The 18260-nt window shown below is 33.9% G+C and overlaps 1 protein-coding gene across 1 annotated transcript in view; it reads left to right on the top strand.

Annotated features, from left to right (window-relative positions):
* LOC150100909 (protein MTSS 1-like) overlaps window positions 1-18260 on the top strand; it is a 499461-nt gene that overhangs the window by 210536 nt on the left and 270665 nt on the right. Inside the window, exon 7 of the mRNA XM_090401934.1 lies at window positions 18001-18161. Within this exon, the coding sequence (XP_090258060.1) occupies window positions 18001-18161 (161 nt within the window). The remainder of the gene's footprint in view (window positions 1-18000; window positions 18162-18260) is intronic.

The following is an 18260-nucleotide window of genomic DNA, read 5'->3' as shown; positions in this document are numbered from 1 at the left end:
ATAGAAATTATATTACATGCTGCATGTATCATATATACGTGTGCCGCTGAGTTATCTGGTTGAATTAGCCAACATCTAAAGTTTGATCCACTTTCTCTGGGATGAGGAAACAGAAATTTTGGAATCACATCACTTTCAGTGTGTATGTGACTAAGGAAAAATAAATCCATAATTTTTGACCATAAGTATTCTCAAAAAAATATTGAGATAAACATCATCTATTGCAACTGCTGAATACTGTATAAAATGAACTGTTGTGTATTCACAATATGTTGCAACATTCCTGCCATAAGTATTTTAACATCTAGTCTCCCTGTATGTAGGGACTATTGACTTCACATCAATTGCTTCATCATCCCATAATGCAAAGCTTGCTTCCTTTTAAATATGTATATTTCTGTGCATTATGGGAGGGATGACCATCCAATAATGCATAGCAATATACACATTATAGTGTATTGTAGCAGTATTGCTTTAGTGCACATCTGCCTGTTTTGTTAAAAAAAGTTTCTACAAATTAAAACAACAAAAATAACACGATAACCACAGTAATGAACTTTAATGAAAAGCACAGATATTTTGTATTGAAAATAACAATACATCATCAGTATGTGGAAACAAGCAATTCAAAAAACAGGAATAAAAGGTATATACAGCAATCAGTGTATCAATTAAAAAGGATTGCTGCATGTTAAAAAAAAAAAAAAATAATAAAAACTATTTGCCAGCCTCGTTTGCTGAGCGGTTAGCATATCCACTCTCCATTGTGGTTCGCTGTAGTTGGTGGAGACGGAGAGTTGTGGAGTAGGTGCCTTCCTTCGATGAGTTTTTGGACTCCCTGGAGGTGTCATGTAATAATAATATTTTCAATATTTGCATAAGATGAGAATCTCCCATACTTTTGGGAGGGAGAGAGAGAATCATTCTGATTCAGGTTAGACTGGGCTTCACAACTTTCTTTGAGAAGGCATGCTATTTAAAACTGCTTCTATTGAGAAGATGAGCTTCATCTTACAGCAATACTATGCTGTATATATATATATATATATATATATATATATATATATATATATATATATATATATATATGAGATTTGAGTTTCAGGTATTCAGTGTAGTACTGATGTTCATTGTTCTTTTTTCCACAGAATGGCCTGCCTGCTCCAAGGATGTCAAATTATATTCAGTGTATTCAAATTATATCTGGTAAACAACTAAAAATAGAGGACAGCAGTTTCTCTTTTCTAGATGGTAACTGACAAGAAATTTTGTTGATAAAATATGCGGAATTAAATTGAAATATCTTCAAATTCTACCAATAGATTCAGAGATGCCAGAAATATAAGGGATTGGAACCCTGCAGTCTAATGAAGAATCCTTAGGTTGGATTTGATGAGGGTTGTAACAGTTTAATTCCCTTTAGATTCCTTTAATTCCTATTCCCTTTTGATAGTAAGTAGTTCTTGTTGTAAGTCTAAAGGAGAGGAGCAAATATTATGCACTCTATTAATTAATGACTTGATGACACTGATTTTTTGGGAGGTGTTATGAGACTACTTTTGATGAATATATCTGCTAGTTAAGGTAGATTTCCAATAAACATGCTTGAGAAAGTACTGGAAACTATGTGAGTAAGAAGGATGTCCAAGAATGGCCAACTACCGGGATTTTCTTTTTCCATGGTGAATTGAATATACAGGTGAGGGTTATTGATCCAATGTAGGAAGGTGGTAAGTTCATTTTCAGAATGAGGTCAAACAGTAAAAATGTCATCAATGTGATGAAACAAAGAGAGGGTTTCAGATGAATGGATGAAAATGAGGTATCTTCCAGATGGTTCAAAAATAGTTTGTCAAGGGTGGAAGACAGAGGGCCTTCAGTCTGTTTATAGATCTTGGTTTTCCAGCTGAAATATATGATATATATGTGTTATATATTATATAGCATATATAAAATATATATTTGTTATACAATATTCTGATTGTATAATAAATTCAAAATCTTCACATCAGAGGAAAATCATGATATAGAAAACTAATAATGTCAGATAATGAAATGTTGATAAATAGAGAAACAATGTCAAAACTGACTAAAATATCTGACTCTTTTATTTGAATATCCTTGCTTTTTTCAAGAAAATGTGGAATTATTGATGGATTTTTATAGGGTTATAACTAATTTCTTAATAGGTGGAGGTATCCTGTAAAAGGTAATCTATCTTCCTTAACCATTACCACTATAACTTTTCTTTAGAAATAGATGTATGGCTCTTTTGTTTTAATGAAAATAACACAGGGAATTCAGTAGTAGATAAATTACAGGGAGGTAATTTGCTTAAAAAGAATGAAGCAGCAACTTCATAGTTTTTTAGCATCTTCACTTGAAAGACCAAAAAGATTGCATTCAGTATTATGCAGAAAGGTACAGAATGGAGTTAGGTATGACAGCAAAATCATGACCACCAGCTAACACACTAATCTCAGCATCAGACAAGTTGTGAACACCAGCCTAATCTGAATCAGAATAACTGTCTCTGTCTCTCTCTCTCTTCCCCAAAAGTTTGGGAGATTCTCATCCAATGTAAATATCAAAAATAGTTTTTAATATTATTTTTCTAGCAGGCAGCAACTCACCAAAACAACCTCAAATGCCTCTCTCGATCAGTAGTATACAGAATTTTCTGTACATGCAGTATCTTATGTTGGACAGATGAGTCAATCTGGAGAAATCTTCCTCAAATAACATATCAAAGATATGGAGAAGAAATGAGCACATAAGTCAGGATTGACATTTCACATCAAAGAAAAACATCAAGTGCTTTGGCAACTTACAAAAATGGCATACATAGAATTCAACAACTATCTTTGCAGATTTAAAGAGGCTAGTGAAATGATATGATCTCCAACCCAATACAATAAAAACCAGTCTCATCTTAAACCAGCTTTGGACAGCATATATATCAAAGACCCCTGCATAAATGAATTATGCTATGAGAGAAGTTATATAGCACATCACAACAGTGAGCCACTCATTTGACATAATTTACAAAATTTCTCTGTTAATTTTTTTTTTTTCCTATTTGTAATATAAGTATTTATAGATATGTGATGTGCTTGTTAGTCAAAATAAATAGGATAATAATATTTGTTATGGGAATATAATGTAAAAGGTATGTTAATTGCAGGATGAAGTAGACAAAACAGGATGAAGGAAGGATGTTGCTGATGATAGCACAGATTATTTTTAACCAGCAGATGTAGGCATTCAGCAGTAAGACCATTGTGGAAGACAGTGCATTTCAGGCTCTCTGGTGTGAGATAGAGGACAAAATGTATAAGTTGGCTGCTATAAACTGGAAGTGGAGAACATAGAGTACATTTTTCTCTCATATGGAGAACGTGTATAGGCAAATTAACAGAGTAAGTGTAGGGCAAGTTATTATTATGAGAACTTCAATTGTGGGTATATGGAGAGAAAGAAATGGAATTTATGCCATTACTAAGAGATAATTACTGAAACAACATGTGATGTAGAGAACTTGGTATTTGAGAATGCTACTTTTTGATAACAGCATCAGAGGCTTGTAGTCACTTATGCCTCTCATAGGGGGTGGGTGGTCTTGCAGTCTTCACCTGGGAAGGCTGCAAGACCACCAAATGTGGAATTTTCAGTTAAGAAGGGGGGGGGGGGAGTATGTGTGGAATTAAAGAGCAGGTGATAACAAACTTAGGAGACAGTTTGGAGCTGTGTCAGATATAAGAATTTGCAAGGAAAATATGTTAGTATACGGATGTTAGTAAAAAAGTTTGCTGGGAAATAGTCAAGGAATGTTTGAAGGAAGTAATATCAGACTATACCCAGGGTCAGGAGATTATATCATGATCTGGGAGTTAAATGGATGAGTATAGTTATTAAGCTGGAGTGCAAAATAAATAATAATGTTGCAGAGGGATTTATAAGGAGAAAGGTATCAGTAAGCTCATGAGCAGTCCAAAGCACAAGCAAGAAGGGTGAGCAGTATGGGAAGAAAGGCAAAATCAGATTGATAGGAAAATAACTGAGTAGACCATCAGCAAGCAACCGGATTTTCCTCCTCATATCATTTCTTATATCATTAATGTACAAAGTAACTAGCAGTGGCCCACATATAGATCCCTGTGGCAGACTGCTAGTCACTTGTTTTCTGGAGGATCCTATGCCTTCACATAAAAATTCTTTAACTCATTGCTAGTAAAAGAAAGAATTGCTGTGGAACAATAATTTTAATGAATACTAATCATGGGAAGGTGACAGAAGTTGAAGAAATATTGGAAGTACTGAGTGAACACTTTGGAAAGGTGTATATGGGTGGAAATGTTACACTGACAAATGTGACAAGAAGCAGGATGAGGTAAATTGAACTGTAGGTGCTTAGGATATCACAGAATTTTAATGTGAATATGGCCATGTCATTAGATGGGATATCAGCTCATATATTTAGGAGAATGGTAGGTTTTGCCTTAATAATTTACACACTTTCTATAAAGTGACAGTTGAGTTACTTTCTATAATAAAGTGGCAATTGAAAGGAAATGACTACTGGACTTTGAAAAGGTAGATAAAAAGAGTGGACTGTTTTTATACAGTCCACTCTTTGTGCTACAGGACTCTGTACTTCAACAACTGCTATTTACTTTGTACATTAATGATATAAGAAATGATTTGAGGGGGGAAATCCCGTTGTTTGCTGATGATGCTAAACTGAATACCACAACAGTTAATAAAATTATGTAGAATTAATTTATGTGGAATGATTTAAATAAATTGACAGCATGTCTAGTTATCAGTTTAAAATAGAAAAAGATGAAAGCTTAACACGTTGGCTGCCAACTACGAGTATACTCGTAGTGGGTAAACCTGCATCACAAGCCAGCTACGAGTATACTCGTAGGACGCTTACCCCTGGGAACGAGATTATTGTAGTGACCTTGAAGAAGTGAAAATGCTTGGCTTGTGGGGCTAGCTTCAAAACTGTGTATTCCCATAGAACGTATATGCTCTGTACAAGCCAACTACGAGTATACTCGTAGGACATTTACCTCCGGTAACGAGATTATCGTACTGACCTTGAAGAAGTAAAACTGCTCGGCGTAGGGGAACAGACTTTGCCAAAGTAGCGTGGCAGCGAACGTGTTAAAAGAAATTCTGGGAATAATGTGAGCAGAATAGTTTAAAGGATTAATTGAGAGATGAAGAACACATTATTAACAAGTTCAGATGAGATTATTATTCCTCTTTATGAAGTGGCACAGAGATATGTGACCAATATGGTGACAAATCTTTGGAATGTTTTCTATGAAGATCAGTTGAAGATGTGTGGGTCACAAAGTTTATTTGATCAACACAATAGGGAGGATGATAAAAACATAGTGTTTCTATGTAAACATAAAATAGTGGCAATGGTTAATGGCAACATCAATGTGTGTGAGTGTATTCTGTGGTAACATGGTGTGAGGTGGAGATTGACAGGAAGAGATATTGTCAGATGTTGTTATAAGCCAGGTAATATGGGTGAAGAGTACTGATTAAGAAATGTATATGCAGCTTGGGTTAGTAAACAAGGTAAGAGCGATCCATATAGGCAATTTTAAATATGGTAATATAGATTGGATTGAAGCGATAACATTTGGGAATATGGAAATCCTAGTCGGTAACAAGGATCAAGAATCTTAAATCTGATAATTTCATTCGAAAGTATGATTGCGAATGAGATGTCACACCCTCCAGCTGGTGAGGGTGACTATGAGGTGGTAACTGGGTGGTGGCCAGCCATATGAAGACTTCTGTGAGGAAAGGATATATGAGGGTGGTCTGAAAAGTTCTTGGCCTAACAATGAAAAAATGAATTTAATAATTTCAAAATTATTTTTATTTTTCAACATAATCTCCCTTAAGACTAATACATTTATTCTAGTGATGCTCCAGCACCATTATCCTGTCCCTATAGTTGTTCTCAGTAAGATTTGCAAAATACCCCTCTACAGCTGTAATCACCTCTTGATTTGAAGAAAAATGCTGACCAGTGAGGATGAGTTTTAGTTTTGGGAAGAGACAGAAGTCAGAGGGAGCCAAATCTGGGGAATATGGTGGATGCTCCAACAATTCATAGTGCAGATCCCTTAATTTTCCTCATTGCCAAAACACCTTTGTGGGCAGGTGCATTGTCCTGATGAAAGATGATTTTTTTCTTCTGCAAACTGGGTCTTTCCTCACAAATTTTTTTGTCTAGTCTGCTTAAAATATCGGAATAATATATTGTATAATATTCCCCAGTTATTGTTTTAACCTTTTCAAGATAATTAATAAACAAAATGCCTTTAGCATCCCCCAAACATTGATGCCATGACCTTTCCTGCTGATGGAACCGACTTTGTTTTCTTTGGCACTGAACAACCGCTCCTGTCCACTGTTTTGACTGCTGTTTGGATTCTGGTGAGTCCAAGCACTGTTCAGAGATTTTCATCCGAGTGTGTTTTTGATCTGCTGTGAGCAAGCGCTGCAGCCATCTTGCACAAAGCAATTCTTCATGCAAAATAGATCCTACACGTTCTTTTGAAAAGCCTATAGTCTCAGCAATTTCACGCACTTTGACTCGTCAGTCATCCAATACCATATCGTGCACTTGATCAATGATTTCTAGTGTTGTTACACTTTTTGGACGTCCTTCACGTGGATCATCTTCAACGCTGGTATGCCCAAGTTTAAACTCGGTAGCCCATTTCTTAATTGTCAAAAAAGAAGGAGAAGAGTGCTCATAAACATTTATGAACTTCAAAGGAATTTCTTTTGGCGTTAAACCTTCTTTTACAAAGAATTTTATAACACGCGATACTCAATTTTTATCCATTTCAAGTGATACAGACTTTTGCTTCAGACAGCTGTATAAAACAAACTACTTAATAGAATGACTTTCAATTTTACATGGATGCTTATGACAGATGTACTAACTTAGAAAAAATAAAATCTTGCTGATAGTGTTGCCATCTATTGTCGAGGCCGAGAATTTTTCAGACCACCTTCGTATGTGGAAATACAGGGCCAGTAATTATGAAAAGCTTAAGAGACAGATTGGCGTTATAGAATGGAATGAAGAGTTAAGCTGGAAGGAGGTAAATGCTGTTTGTGCACTAGCAAGAGAGAGATATTTAAGAACATCAGTGTTTAAATGTATTCTGAAGATCAGAAGGCTGAATAAGGTAGATGTGAAATGGATTAAGCACAACCTCTAGAAGATGTCGTGCTTAATCCATCAATAATAATCCATTAATGTCATTCACATCTTCTCACCCACCTTTGAATCTCTTATGCCATTCAAAGACACTTGACTTTTTCAGAGCATCCACACCATATGCCACTTTCAATAGCTCCAATGTTTTAGTAGTTTTGCAGATTTTCACAAAAATTTTGATGTTAACACTCTCTGCTCGAAATTTCGATCGCACACTTTTACAGCAAAATTTACATGCAGATCTCTATTGTTTTTGCAATAGCCAACTAGCAAATGGCTCTATTGGCTTGAGGTTTACGCACACATTAGTTAAAAGATGTACAAACACAATTACTCATGTGATTCCAACCAGATCACCACACAGGTGACATTATGCGACTATTCTGGGAATTAGATTGTCACACCTTGTATATATATATATATATATACATATATATATATAAACCTTGAAAAACCAAGCTAATAATATCAAAAATCCCCATACCCAATCTATACAAAAACGAAATATCTCACTGTCTGACATTCATCCTCATATGAATGTCTGTGCCTTCACTTCAATACTAATCTAAGTTGGAATAGTCATACAAATTATCTACACAACTAACTTATGATAATGGCAAGCAAACTATACTGATTAAAAGATATCACTTCCACATACATAAAAATACTTATCTATAAGGCATTATGTGAACACATTTTAAGATATGCAATTATATCATACACATTCTCTGCAGACTACAAACTTAACAGATTACAATTGTTGCAAAATAAAATGCTAAAATTGATATTCTGGGAACAAAGAGAAGATCCCACTGATATGGACTGCAATGACAGAACACAAAATTTTTTAAAGTAAGACACTAATGCCACTACACAGTCATGCTAAAACACTACTTCAGTCTAGTCTAGAATAACCAGAGCCAACATATCAGATGACAAGATCACAGGCAACAAACTACATAACATATAAGTATAATAACACAGTCCAACACAATTTTTGCTGACTTTTATATGAGACTTGTTTTTTACTAATTTGGGTGCGCTGATTTCAAATATCAAACCCATTTTTCTCTATCACGTCAGGTTTTTCCTCTATGGCATTTTCTTTTTGCTAATTTGTAAGTTTTTGATAGTTTTAAGGAGGCAGTACTATTTAGAGGATCAAAAAATCGATTTTTTAATATTATTTTCTGAAAGTATGTACTTTTAAAAATCTGTTCCTAACTTTTTATAACTAAGTCGTGGAAATTTTTCACATATATATTGGAAACAGTCACCTTGTAAATCTAAAGCTTTAACATACTGCTTCATAAGACCTAGTTTGATGTGTAGAGGTGGAAAAACATATCAGATGACAAGATCACAGGCAACAAACTACATAACATATAAGTATAATAACACAGTCCAACACAATTTTTGCTGACTTTTATATGAGACTTGTTTTTTACTAATTTGGGTGCGCTGATTTCAAATATCAAACCCATTTTTCTCTATCACGTCAGGTTTTTCCTCTATGGCATTTTCTTTTTGCTAATTTGTAAGTTTTTGATAGTTTTAAGGAGGCAGTACTATTTAGAGGATCAAAAAATCGATTTTTTAATATTATTTTCTGAAAGTATGTACTTTTAAAAATCTGTTCCTAACTTTTTATCAAGAAATTCAAAAAATTCTCGAAGATATAGCCTATTATTCAAAGCGGTCCGCAGATCAGAATCGGAGCGCTCACCGCTCTCGCTTGTTAGTAAACTAATAAATACGTAAGAACCTGCAACGGCATACTGGCACTTTGAATGCGAGAGAGGCCGATAATTAGATACATAACTACTTAACAATATTCATTAAAAATTACAAGAATATTTATAAAAAAATAACAATTTTACTTACACATGAGTTGCAGGGAATAAATTTTTGTTTGTAGCAATTTCTGCTGTGTGTTCTGTTTTGGCAATCCCTTTGAATACTCCAACAGTAGTTGACCATCATGTGAGAATCCCATCTTCCCTGGTACCGATCTTTCATAGTTTTTAAGTCTTGATGAAATCTTTTGCCTTGTTCATCGCTTACAACATCTAAATTCTCAGGAAATCTATCAAGATGACTGTATAGGAAATGAAGCTTTATGCTCATGTTGCAACCTAGGCGCTGGAAATTTTCAAGCATTGTTTCCACTAGATCTTTGTAATTGCACGCTTTTTTGTTTCCAAGAAAATTATTCGCAACCATCGTAAATGAAGTCCAGGCCTCTTTCTCAATTTCGTTCATAGAGTTGATGAAATTTGGGTCTCTCATTAAAGTTCTAATTTGCAGTCCATCAAATACACCGGCTTTAATTTTTTCATAACTAAGTCGTGGAAATTTTTCACATATATATTGGAAACAGTCACCTTGTAAATCTAAAGCTTTAACATACTGCTTCATAAGACCTAGTTTGATGTGTAGAGGTGGAAAAATGATTTTTCTCTGTCGATTAAAGGTTGATTTATAACATTCTGTTCTCCAACATTTAAGGATATTCTAAGAGGCCAATGTTTCTGACTCCAGTGTTGGTTTCTAGCTCGACTATCCCAGAAGCATAGAAAACACGGAAACTTGGTATATCCTCTTTGAAAGCCAAGTAAAAAGTTCACCATTTTAAGATCTACACAGATGATCCAGTTATGGTCTGTATATTTTAATAACTTCAGAACCTTTTTAATGTCCTCATATGTTTCCTTTAAGTGGACTGAATAGCTATAGGAATTGAGCCATATACATTCCTATTGTGTAGTAAGACACACTTGCAACTTCTGCTTGAACTGTCGATAAATAAACGCCACTCATTTGGATGATATTGTACAACACTCATTTCAGTTAGTAAGCCTGACACATTGTTACAGTAAACAAACCCACACTCGTGTTTAAAATATTGTACAAGATTACTTTTCCTGCTATGATAAAAAGTTATCTTCGTATCTTGCTCCAGTAAGTTTTTTCATTTAATCTTGAAGCTAACATTTCCAATGATCCCTTTGATAGGCCCAAATCTCTTACTAAGTCATTCAATTCCGCTTGAGTAAAACGTTGCGGTCCAGAACTAGAAATTAAATTTTCATTGTCTAAATCAACATCCGGGTCTTGCTCCTCAAGAACATCTGCCATATCCTGATCATGCTCGTTCTCAAGTAAAGGAAGTCCTTTATAAATTGGCAAGGCTATTTCATTGCAATGAGCAACTGGCCGAATTGCTGAGTCGAGATTTGGATACACAATTTTTTTCTTATTCTTCTTATTATAAACAGAAGTCTGAACTAAACAAAAATAGCAATCATCTACGTGATTTTTCGGTTCACGCCAAATCATTGGAATGCCAAAAGCTAATTTTTGGTGTTTTCCCTTGCTCCACTGTCGTAAATGTTCTACACATGACTTACACACTTTATTTGGAGCCCATGAATTGTCCTGATCTGCAAGTTTTACATCAAAGTATGCAAAGTACACTTTCTTAACGAAATCAGTGATATTTGTCCTTTGACTGGGAACAGTAAAGCTGCCACAAATGTAGCAGAAGGAATCTACACTATTGATACAATTTTGAGTAGTAGACATGATGTATTTTCTTCACTGCCGACTAACATGCAATTAACAAGACAAAAAAAACCAGAGACTTTATTGAAACGTTATAAGTGCTCATCATACTTTCACGATCGATTAACGATTGACTGATTTCGATCGTTCTTTGTCCGCTATGACGCATATAGCATTCGTTTGTTTTAGGCAGTTGTCATCGCCTACTTTTCATCACCTAAATGTATTAGGTCAATTATTCGGCCTCTCTCGCATTCAAAGCGCCAGTACGTGCTGTTGCAGGTTCTTATGCATTTATTCGTTTACTAACAAGCGAGAGCGGTGAGCGCTCCGATTTTGATCTGCGCACCGCTTTGAATAATAGGCTATATCTTCGGGAATTTTTCGAATTTCTTGAGAAAAAGTTAGGAACAGATTTTTAAAAGTACATACTTTCAGAAAATAATATTAAAAAATCGATTTTTTTGATCCTCTAAATAGTACTGCCTCCTTAAAACTATCAAAAACTTACAAATTAGCAAAAAGAAAATGCCATAGAGGAAAAACCTGACGTGATAGAGAAAAATGGGTTTGATATTTGAAATCAGCACACCCAAATTAGTAAAAAACAAGTGTCAGATCATAATCAGCAGAAAAAAAATTTTTTTTTTGTTGGCCAGTGTAATCACTATGGAAAAGCCACCTGAATCGTCTACATACATGATCAACAAACATTCTACAAGAGAGACCTAGGAACCTACAAAGAGCGAAATGGGCACTACATACAGTAGGATGGAAAATTCGTAGGAAATTATTACTCAAAAAAAAAAAAAAAAAGACCATAATGAAGTTCTCTCAAACACCAATATAAGAACACAAACAAACCCTGTCGATGCCATCCCTTTCAAAAAAAGTTAAAGTGCACTTATGTACTGGTTGTCTGTGGGTGTGTAAACTCACTTCTACATGCTAACCAGAAAATAAAAATTCCCTTATATATATCTTTATATATGTGTCAATGCACATACATATTATCAGTTAAATTGAGATCTAGCTCGCTGTGGGTATTGAAACAAAACCATGAAACCACTGCCATCTAATATCTTCTTCAGATAAGCTCAACACAAGTTCCAAGAAAGACAGCAGAAATGCCACCCGAACAAACAAACAAAAAAGTTCAGTGCAGCAGTAACAAAAACAATCATGGATATTTATTGAAAAAGAACATTCTCAGTATTATGTATTGAACACTAAATGTAATAATAAAGTTATAACTGTACATAGAAAAAAGTGACTATTAAAGATCTGACATTTCAAAGCCGAATGTTTGTAAAAACTATGAAAGTTTCTTAAATTTGACCTGAGAGCTTATGAGAATGCAATCCTCATTTTGGTGTTGCCTTAGTTTGTAAAAGAACACAACTGCTGCCCAAGAAGTTGTATGGCTCTTTCCTTAGTAATATATATAAATATATGTATTACTTATCAAAAGTGAATGTACTCAGTAATTTGTGTACTGAATTTTTCTAGTAATAAAAATGTAATAATTATGCCTTTAATTGTGTATATGTAAATACAGTATATAATAATAAACTATAATATTAAGGGTAAAATAGCCGGCCTGTTTTGCTGAGTGGTCGGTGCATATGCTCTCCAGCCAAAAGGCTGTGGGTTCGAATCCTGCCATGGGCATGGATGTTTGTGATTGTCTGTGAAAATACTAGTGGTGATGATGGGCAGTAGATGGCATTGGTGTATATGAAGATGGTGGTTGTAGTTGGTGGATTGATGGTGGAGATAGAGAGCTGTAGAGTAGTTGCCCTCCCTCGATGAGTCTTTGGACTCCCTGGAGGTGTTATGTAATAATAAATATATATAGTTATATTAAAAAAATTAATTAACTCTACATTTGTACTCAATCTTTGTACTGAACAGAAAATGTAATAATATGTTTTAATTTTATATATGTATATACATATATATAATTAAAAATCTTTACAAAATTAATAAAATTAAAAATCAAATTTTAATTATATATATGTATATAATTGGATGTTGTGAGTGCAAGCACTGTGAATGAATTCAAGAATAAGTATGATAGCTTGGGCGTGTAGTATGTGGCCTCCCTCGATGAGTCCCTGACTCCCCTAGAGGTCTCTCTTAATAATAATATTATGTAAATAATACTCTGTGTGTAATAATAAAAACATTGTTGTTAAAAAAATAGATGTATCTCAATGGAGTCAGAAGACTCATTGTGGGAGATCTATTATTCACATACTAGCCATACACAATACCTATCATACCTCTCCTTAAACTCATTCATTATAGCACTCACGATCACCTCTGGCAACCTCTTCCACCCACCAAGCAAAATATATAGTCCTAACACTCATGCTAACCACAACCTTACACAATTTCGACGGGGATCCCTCATTCTTTTTCCTTCTTGCCATGGACTGAAGAAAGTCTTCAGTGTCAATCCTGTAAAACCCCTTTAATAACTTATATGATTCTATCTTCTGTTTCATCTACCAGCTAGTTTTTGAAGCCTACAGATCTCTAATCTGTTCTCATAGGAAGCATTCCATAGAGTTCCCATAATCTTGGTCACTCACTTTTGGATCCTCTCTTTCACTTCTTCATTGCCACAGAATCTGGGTGACCAGATCTGCATGCAGTAGTCCAGATGTGGCCTTATAAAGGGGGCAGTAACTTCTGTATCCCTGCTTGTTAGCATGTTCTTCAGCAACTATGTAATGTGATGTACTGTTGTGGCTACCTGTGCAATATGCCCTCCAAACTTCAACTTGCTGTCCATAATCACCCCAAAGTCCCTGGACTCATCAGTTTCCTGCAGTTCAGTTCTATCAGTATAGTACACAGCTTGTGATCTCTTTTTACTTTTGCCCATACTGCTAGTCGATTTAAGTTATCCTGCAGGATCCCTACATCACTTCACTTACTATCACTCTTCTCAGTTTTGTATCATCAGCAAACAACCGAATATTTCCTGCCAAATCATTTCCTGTATCATTGATATACAAATTAAACAAGAGAGGACCCAGTACTGAGCCTCGTAATACACCACTAATTCACTCAATTATTCCATAAACCACTCTTTTTTATATGGAGGACTGCAGCATAAGAGCCTACCCTGGTGACCTGAGAGACTTTTTTAAGGCAGATACTTCAGCTCTTGAATGGCTAGCTGAGGTAGACTTACAATTTTAGTGACTTTTTTACCTGTTATTTGTATACATACACTACCTGTCTCATTTTTATTGTCTGCACAGATATTTATTTATATATTTTGATGTTGTGTGTCTTTTTTTTTTTTATTATGCCATACGCTAAATAAATAATAAATAAATACTAATTTCTCCAATACTTTAACCATTACACCTGAGATGCTGATTTGGCTATAATTTGCTTCTTATGTCTTGGAGTCACCTTTATGCAATGGGACTGTTTTCCCCTCTTTCCACTCCATTGGCATGAGGCTTAAATTAAACAGTTTGGTCCAAGGAGCCAATAATTCCCTTGCACATCTTCATAATACAGAAACTGATATTGCCATCTACTTCATTGCCATGTTTGCATTGAAATTCTGCAATATTCTAAGCACATCCATTTCATGGTACACCCTTGCAAAATGATCATGCAGTAATTCAACTGTTTTGTTTGCTTTAATTCCCTTCCCACCATGATGACTTTTTTAAAGTCATTCTTCTATAGTCATTCCTCCTTTAACTTGCTATATAGCAAAAGAACTCCGTAGGATTTATTTTTGACATATCAGCTAGCTTTCTCTCATGATAGCATGTTAAACTTGTCTGCATGTTAAACAATAATGTCCATAAATTAAAGATACCAAGAAATTATATACTTGGTTTAATCCTTTATCCAAGTGTAAGCAAACAAAGTTTGGTTCTGAAGTAATTTCAGGACTGGGGCAACTCGTATATAGAAGCTAATGACTTCATATCACTTGCCTTAGTATCCATTAATGCAAAGCACATATCCATATGGGTATTTTTAATGCTATGCATTATATGATGTGAAGTCATTAGCTTCTATATACGAGTTGCCCCAGTCCTGAAAATACTTTAGGTGCAAACTTTGTTTGCTTACACTTGGATAAAGGATTAAACCAAGTATATAATTTCTTGGTATCTTTAATTTATAGCATAACCAAGTGGAAAAACTTCCAATAATAATGTTCATAAAATTGAACCATAGTGTATTCCACTGCTGTCTTCTTAAATAAGAATTTTTTTTTAATGAATTACTTACCTAAAGAAAATACTTTACATAAACTATTTTCATTGGTGGAACAATAACACCATCATAAAAAAGATCAACAATGAAGTCAAAAGTTGTAGTCAAGCATGAATTTAATTATAACTCAATCACTGTGACAAAGGTATAAAAAAAAAAAAAACTATTATTGATGAGAAGTATTAATACTACTATTTGTTGTCTACATGTCATACTATGTTTTAGGTCTCATACAGAATAGTGTCAGTGATCTTGCTGAAATTTAAATAAATCATGTATATAACAGCCATTGCCATAGTTTATTTTTCCCAATGTAATTTATTCAAAAAAAATTTTTTTTGTATTTTGTGTGTGTTCTTAAGCAGAAACAAAACAGGTCATCATGGATCCTCTAACTTGGATGACCAAGAAGGCAGTGTTGTCCTGTTGAGCAGATCATACATATATGTTGTTATTATTATGTCCATGTAGTGACTCATCTTAGATCTTGTCATTATTCATCATTCATGAATACCTATCATATTTCTTTTTGAACTCAGCAAAAAAAGTGCTGTGGCAATTATCCCACCTATTCACCACCATTCTCCAGATTTAAAAAAAAAAAATAAAATAAAATAAAAAATCTCACACCCTTGCTAATCATACTCTTACACAATTTCCAGGGATGACCCCCTTTTCTTTCTTCTTGCTATGTATTGGGGGGGGGGGTACGGGATATTATGGTAGTACTACACGAAAAAGTTACATCATTACTAACATCTTATCAACGATTTTCCTCCAAATTAATCTATTATCTATCAAGACTCCAATATTGTCAGATCTTATATTTCTGTCTATTTTCTTCTAAGGCACTTTTTACTGTATCATTCCACCTATACTTGGGTCTTTTTCCTGCCAACTTGGCAGAGAACATTTGTTTTGCTAATCTTCTTCTCCCATTCTGTTTAAGTGACCATATCACCTGAGATTAGCTCTGCTAACACATTTCTCGATGCTAACAATGTCAAGTTCTTTCCTCGTATCTTCATTTTTAATGTCATACTGCTATTGATGCCATCTGTTCACTCCTGTAATCTTTCTCAGAACTTTCGTATCTGTAGTCTCTAGTCTTTGATCAAGTGTTTTATTTCTAACCCAGCTCTTCAGATCCGTAAGGCAAAATTGGTGTGAACATTGTCAGTGGTGAGCTATAAGGGGCTTGTGCGAGCCCTTTGTTAAATTTTTCTCAAATTTGCGATCCCCTTGTTCTTCTTGTTTACTTTTTTATTTTTTCAAAAACAAAATTTTTTTAAAAATATATTAAGCAACAAACTCATTCCGTAACCTAACAAAAATTAGTCTATTCGGCAGTGCATAGATCATTTGGAATTATTGTTTCAGCTCCTCTATAACGAATGCGCCCAAGTTTGAAAATAAAATAAGCTCATGCACAATCTTTACCCTTCTCATAACCAATCGTATGATGAAACCAGTAGTCAATCAAATGTTTTGTAAAAGATTATAAAAGATTTCATTCTTATTATATTTTGATAGTTAAAAAATGTTTTTCTTGTGTAGATCATGAAATATTTGTTTAAAAATGATAGCCTTTAGAGGTTGATTGTCCTCTCATACTTTTTGATTGGAATTTGTACACAAGCTGTATTAATAAAAGTTTTTGTGTGAAATACGGCTTTTTTTTTTTTTTTTTTGCTTGACAATGCGCAAGCCCTTTGTTAAAATTTCCATAGCTCACCACTGAACACTGTCCTTGTATAAGCTAATTTAATGTTTTGACTAATTTCTCTGCTTTCCATATAAATTTATTCAGTTGATTTTTTACCATACCAGCTTTGCTAATTCTGTTGTCAAATTAAATTAAATATTTCCATATTTAATTTGTCTTCACTAAAAATCATGCCTAAATAGTTGATATGCTTTACCCGTTTTATAGGTTCTCCTGGGATGCAGTTGATTTTTTCAATGTTTCTGCCTATTTCCATTGTATTTGTATTTTTATTGCTGATTTTCATACCAAATTTATTACAACAGTTATTCAGTTTCAGAGAATCTCACAGACTTGTACTGGATTTATTTAGAAGTATAACATCATTTTCATAAAATAAAGAGCTGTGATTAACATCACCAATTTTGATATCAGGTTTAATACTACTTTCAAAATGTGATCCATATAAATAATGAATAACAGTGAAGATAATGTACAGGGTGCACACATGTCGCACACATGATTTAACATCAAACCATTTTCCTGTACCTCTTTCAATTATAACCGTGGTGCAAAAAGGATGGTACAATAACAACAAAAAAAGTCTTCTGTATGAATTCTGTAAAATTCTTTTTTTCTGACATAATATCCTGTTTTCTCTCTACCATCAATATTGCATACTTAAAAACAAGTTAATATTTATACCAAAATATGTTTTTGATGGAATTTATGTATTATATTGATTGTTGGCACCACACCCTAAGAATTTAGTAGTACATTGGTCACTTACCAGATTAGTCCACACCTTGAATCAGCACTACTTCGAAATTCACTGGATACAAGCTTGTCTTTAGAAGTGATTGCAATTCATGCAATTCTGTGTATGTAAAATATGATTTTAAAGTAAAGATCCTATGTAAAGTATTTATCTGCTTTCTTGATCTTAATTTATCTGCATGTAAGGTGGATGTGATAGATGTTTTTTTCACTTTTTAACATATTAATAAATGAAATTTTCATTTTATTATATTTTATTTACATTTCTTCTATATAATCAGACTATATGTATAGTATGTTATGATGATGAAAAGAAAATGGAAGGGCAGAAAAATTTTAAGAGATCATTAAAATGAGATATATTTTTCATTCTATTTTTTTTAAAAAAAATTGCTACGTGATCTATTAATTATGTTTCTTTCTACAGCAGGTATGGGTGACTTTCAGCGGTCTCTTGACTATGCCTTGCAGGATGTTAGTGATAAGTATATTTTACTTGAAGAGACTGAAAAGCAGTCAGTTAGAAAAGCACTTATTGAAGAAAGAAGTCACTTCTGTCTCTTTGTTACATATCTTAAGCCTGTTCTTGTAAGTGAATTATAAAAAATTCTGAAAAGATTATTTATTCATTAGTTATTTAAATTCATAGTCTCTTTTAATTTTTTTTGTTGGTGGTCAAAGTGGTCA

This window comes from Typopeltis vanoorti, chromosome 12, assembly GCF_054136105.1.
Source record: "Typopeltis vanoorti isolate ZY-2024b chromosome 12, IOZ_Tvanoo_1.0, whole genome shotgun sequence".
Taxonomy (NCBI): domain Eukaryota; kingdom Metazoa; phylum Arthropoda; class Arachnida; order Uropygi; family Thelyphonidae; genus Typopeltis; species Typopeltis vanoorti.
This window is presented reverse-complemented; position numbering and strand designations above follow the sequence as displayed.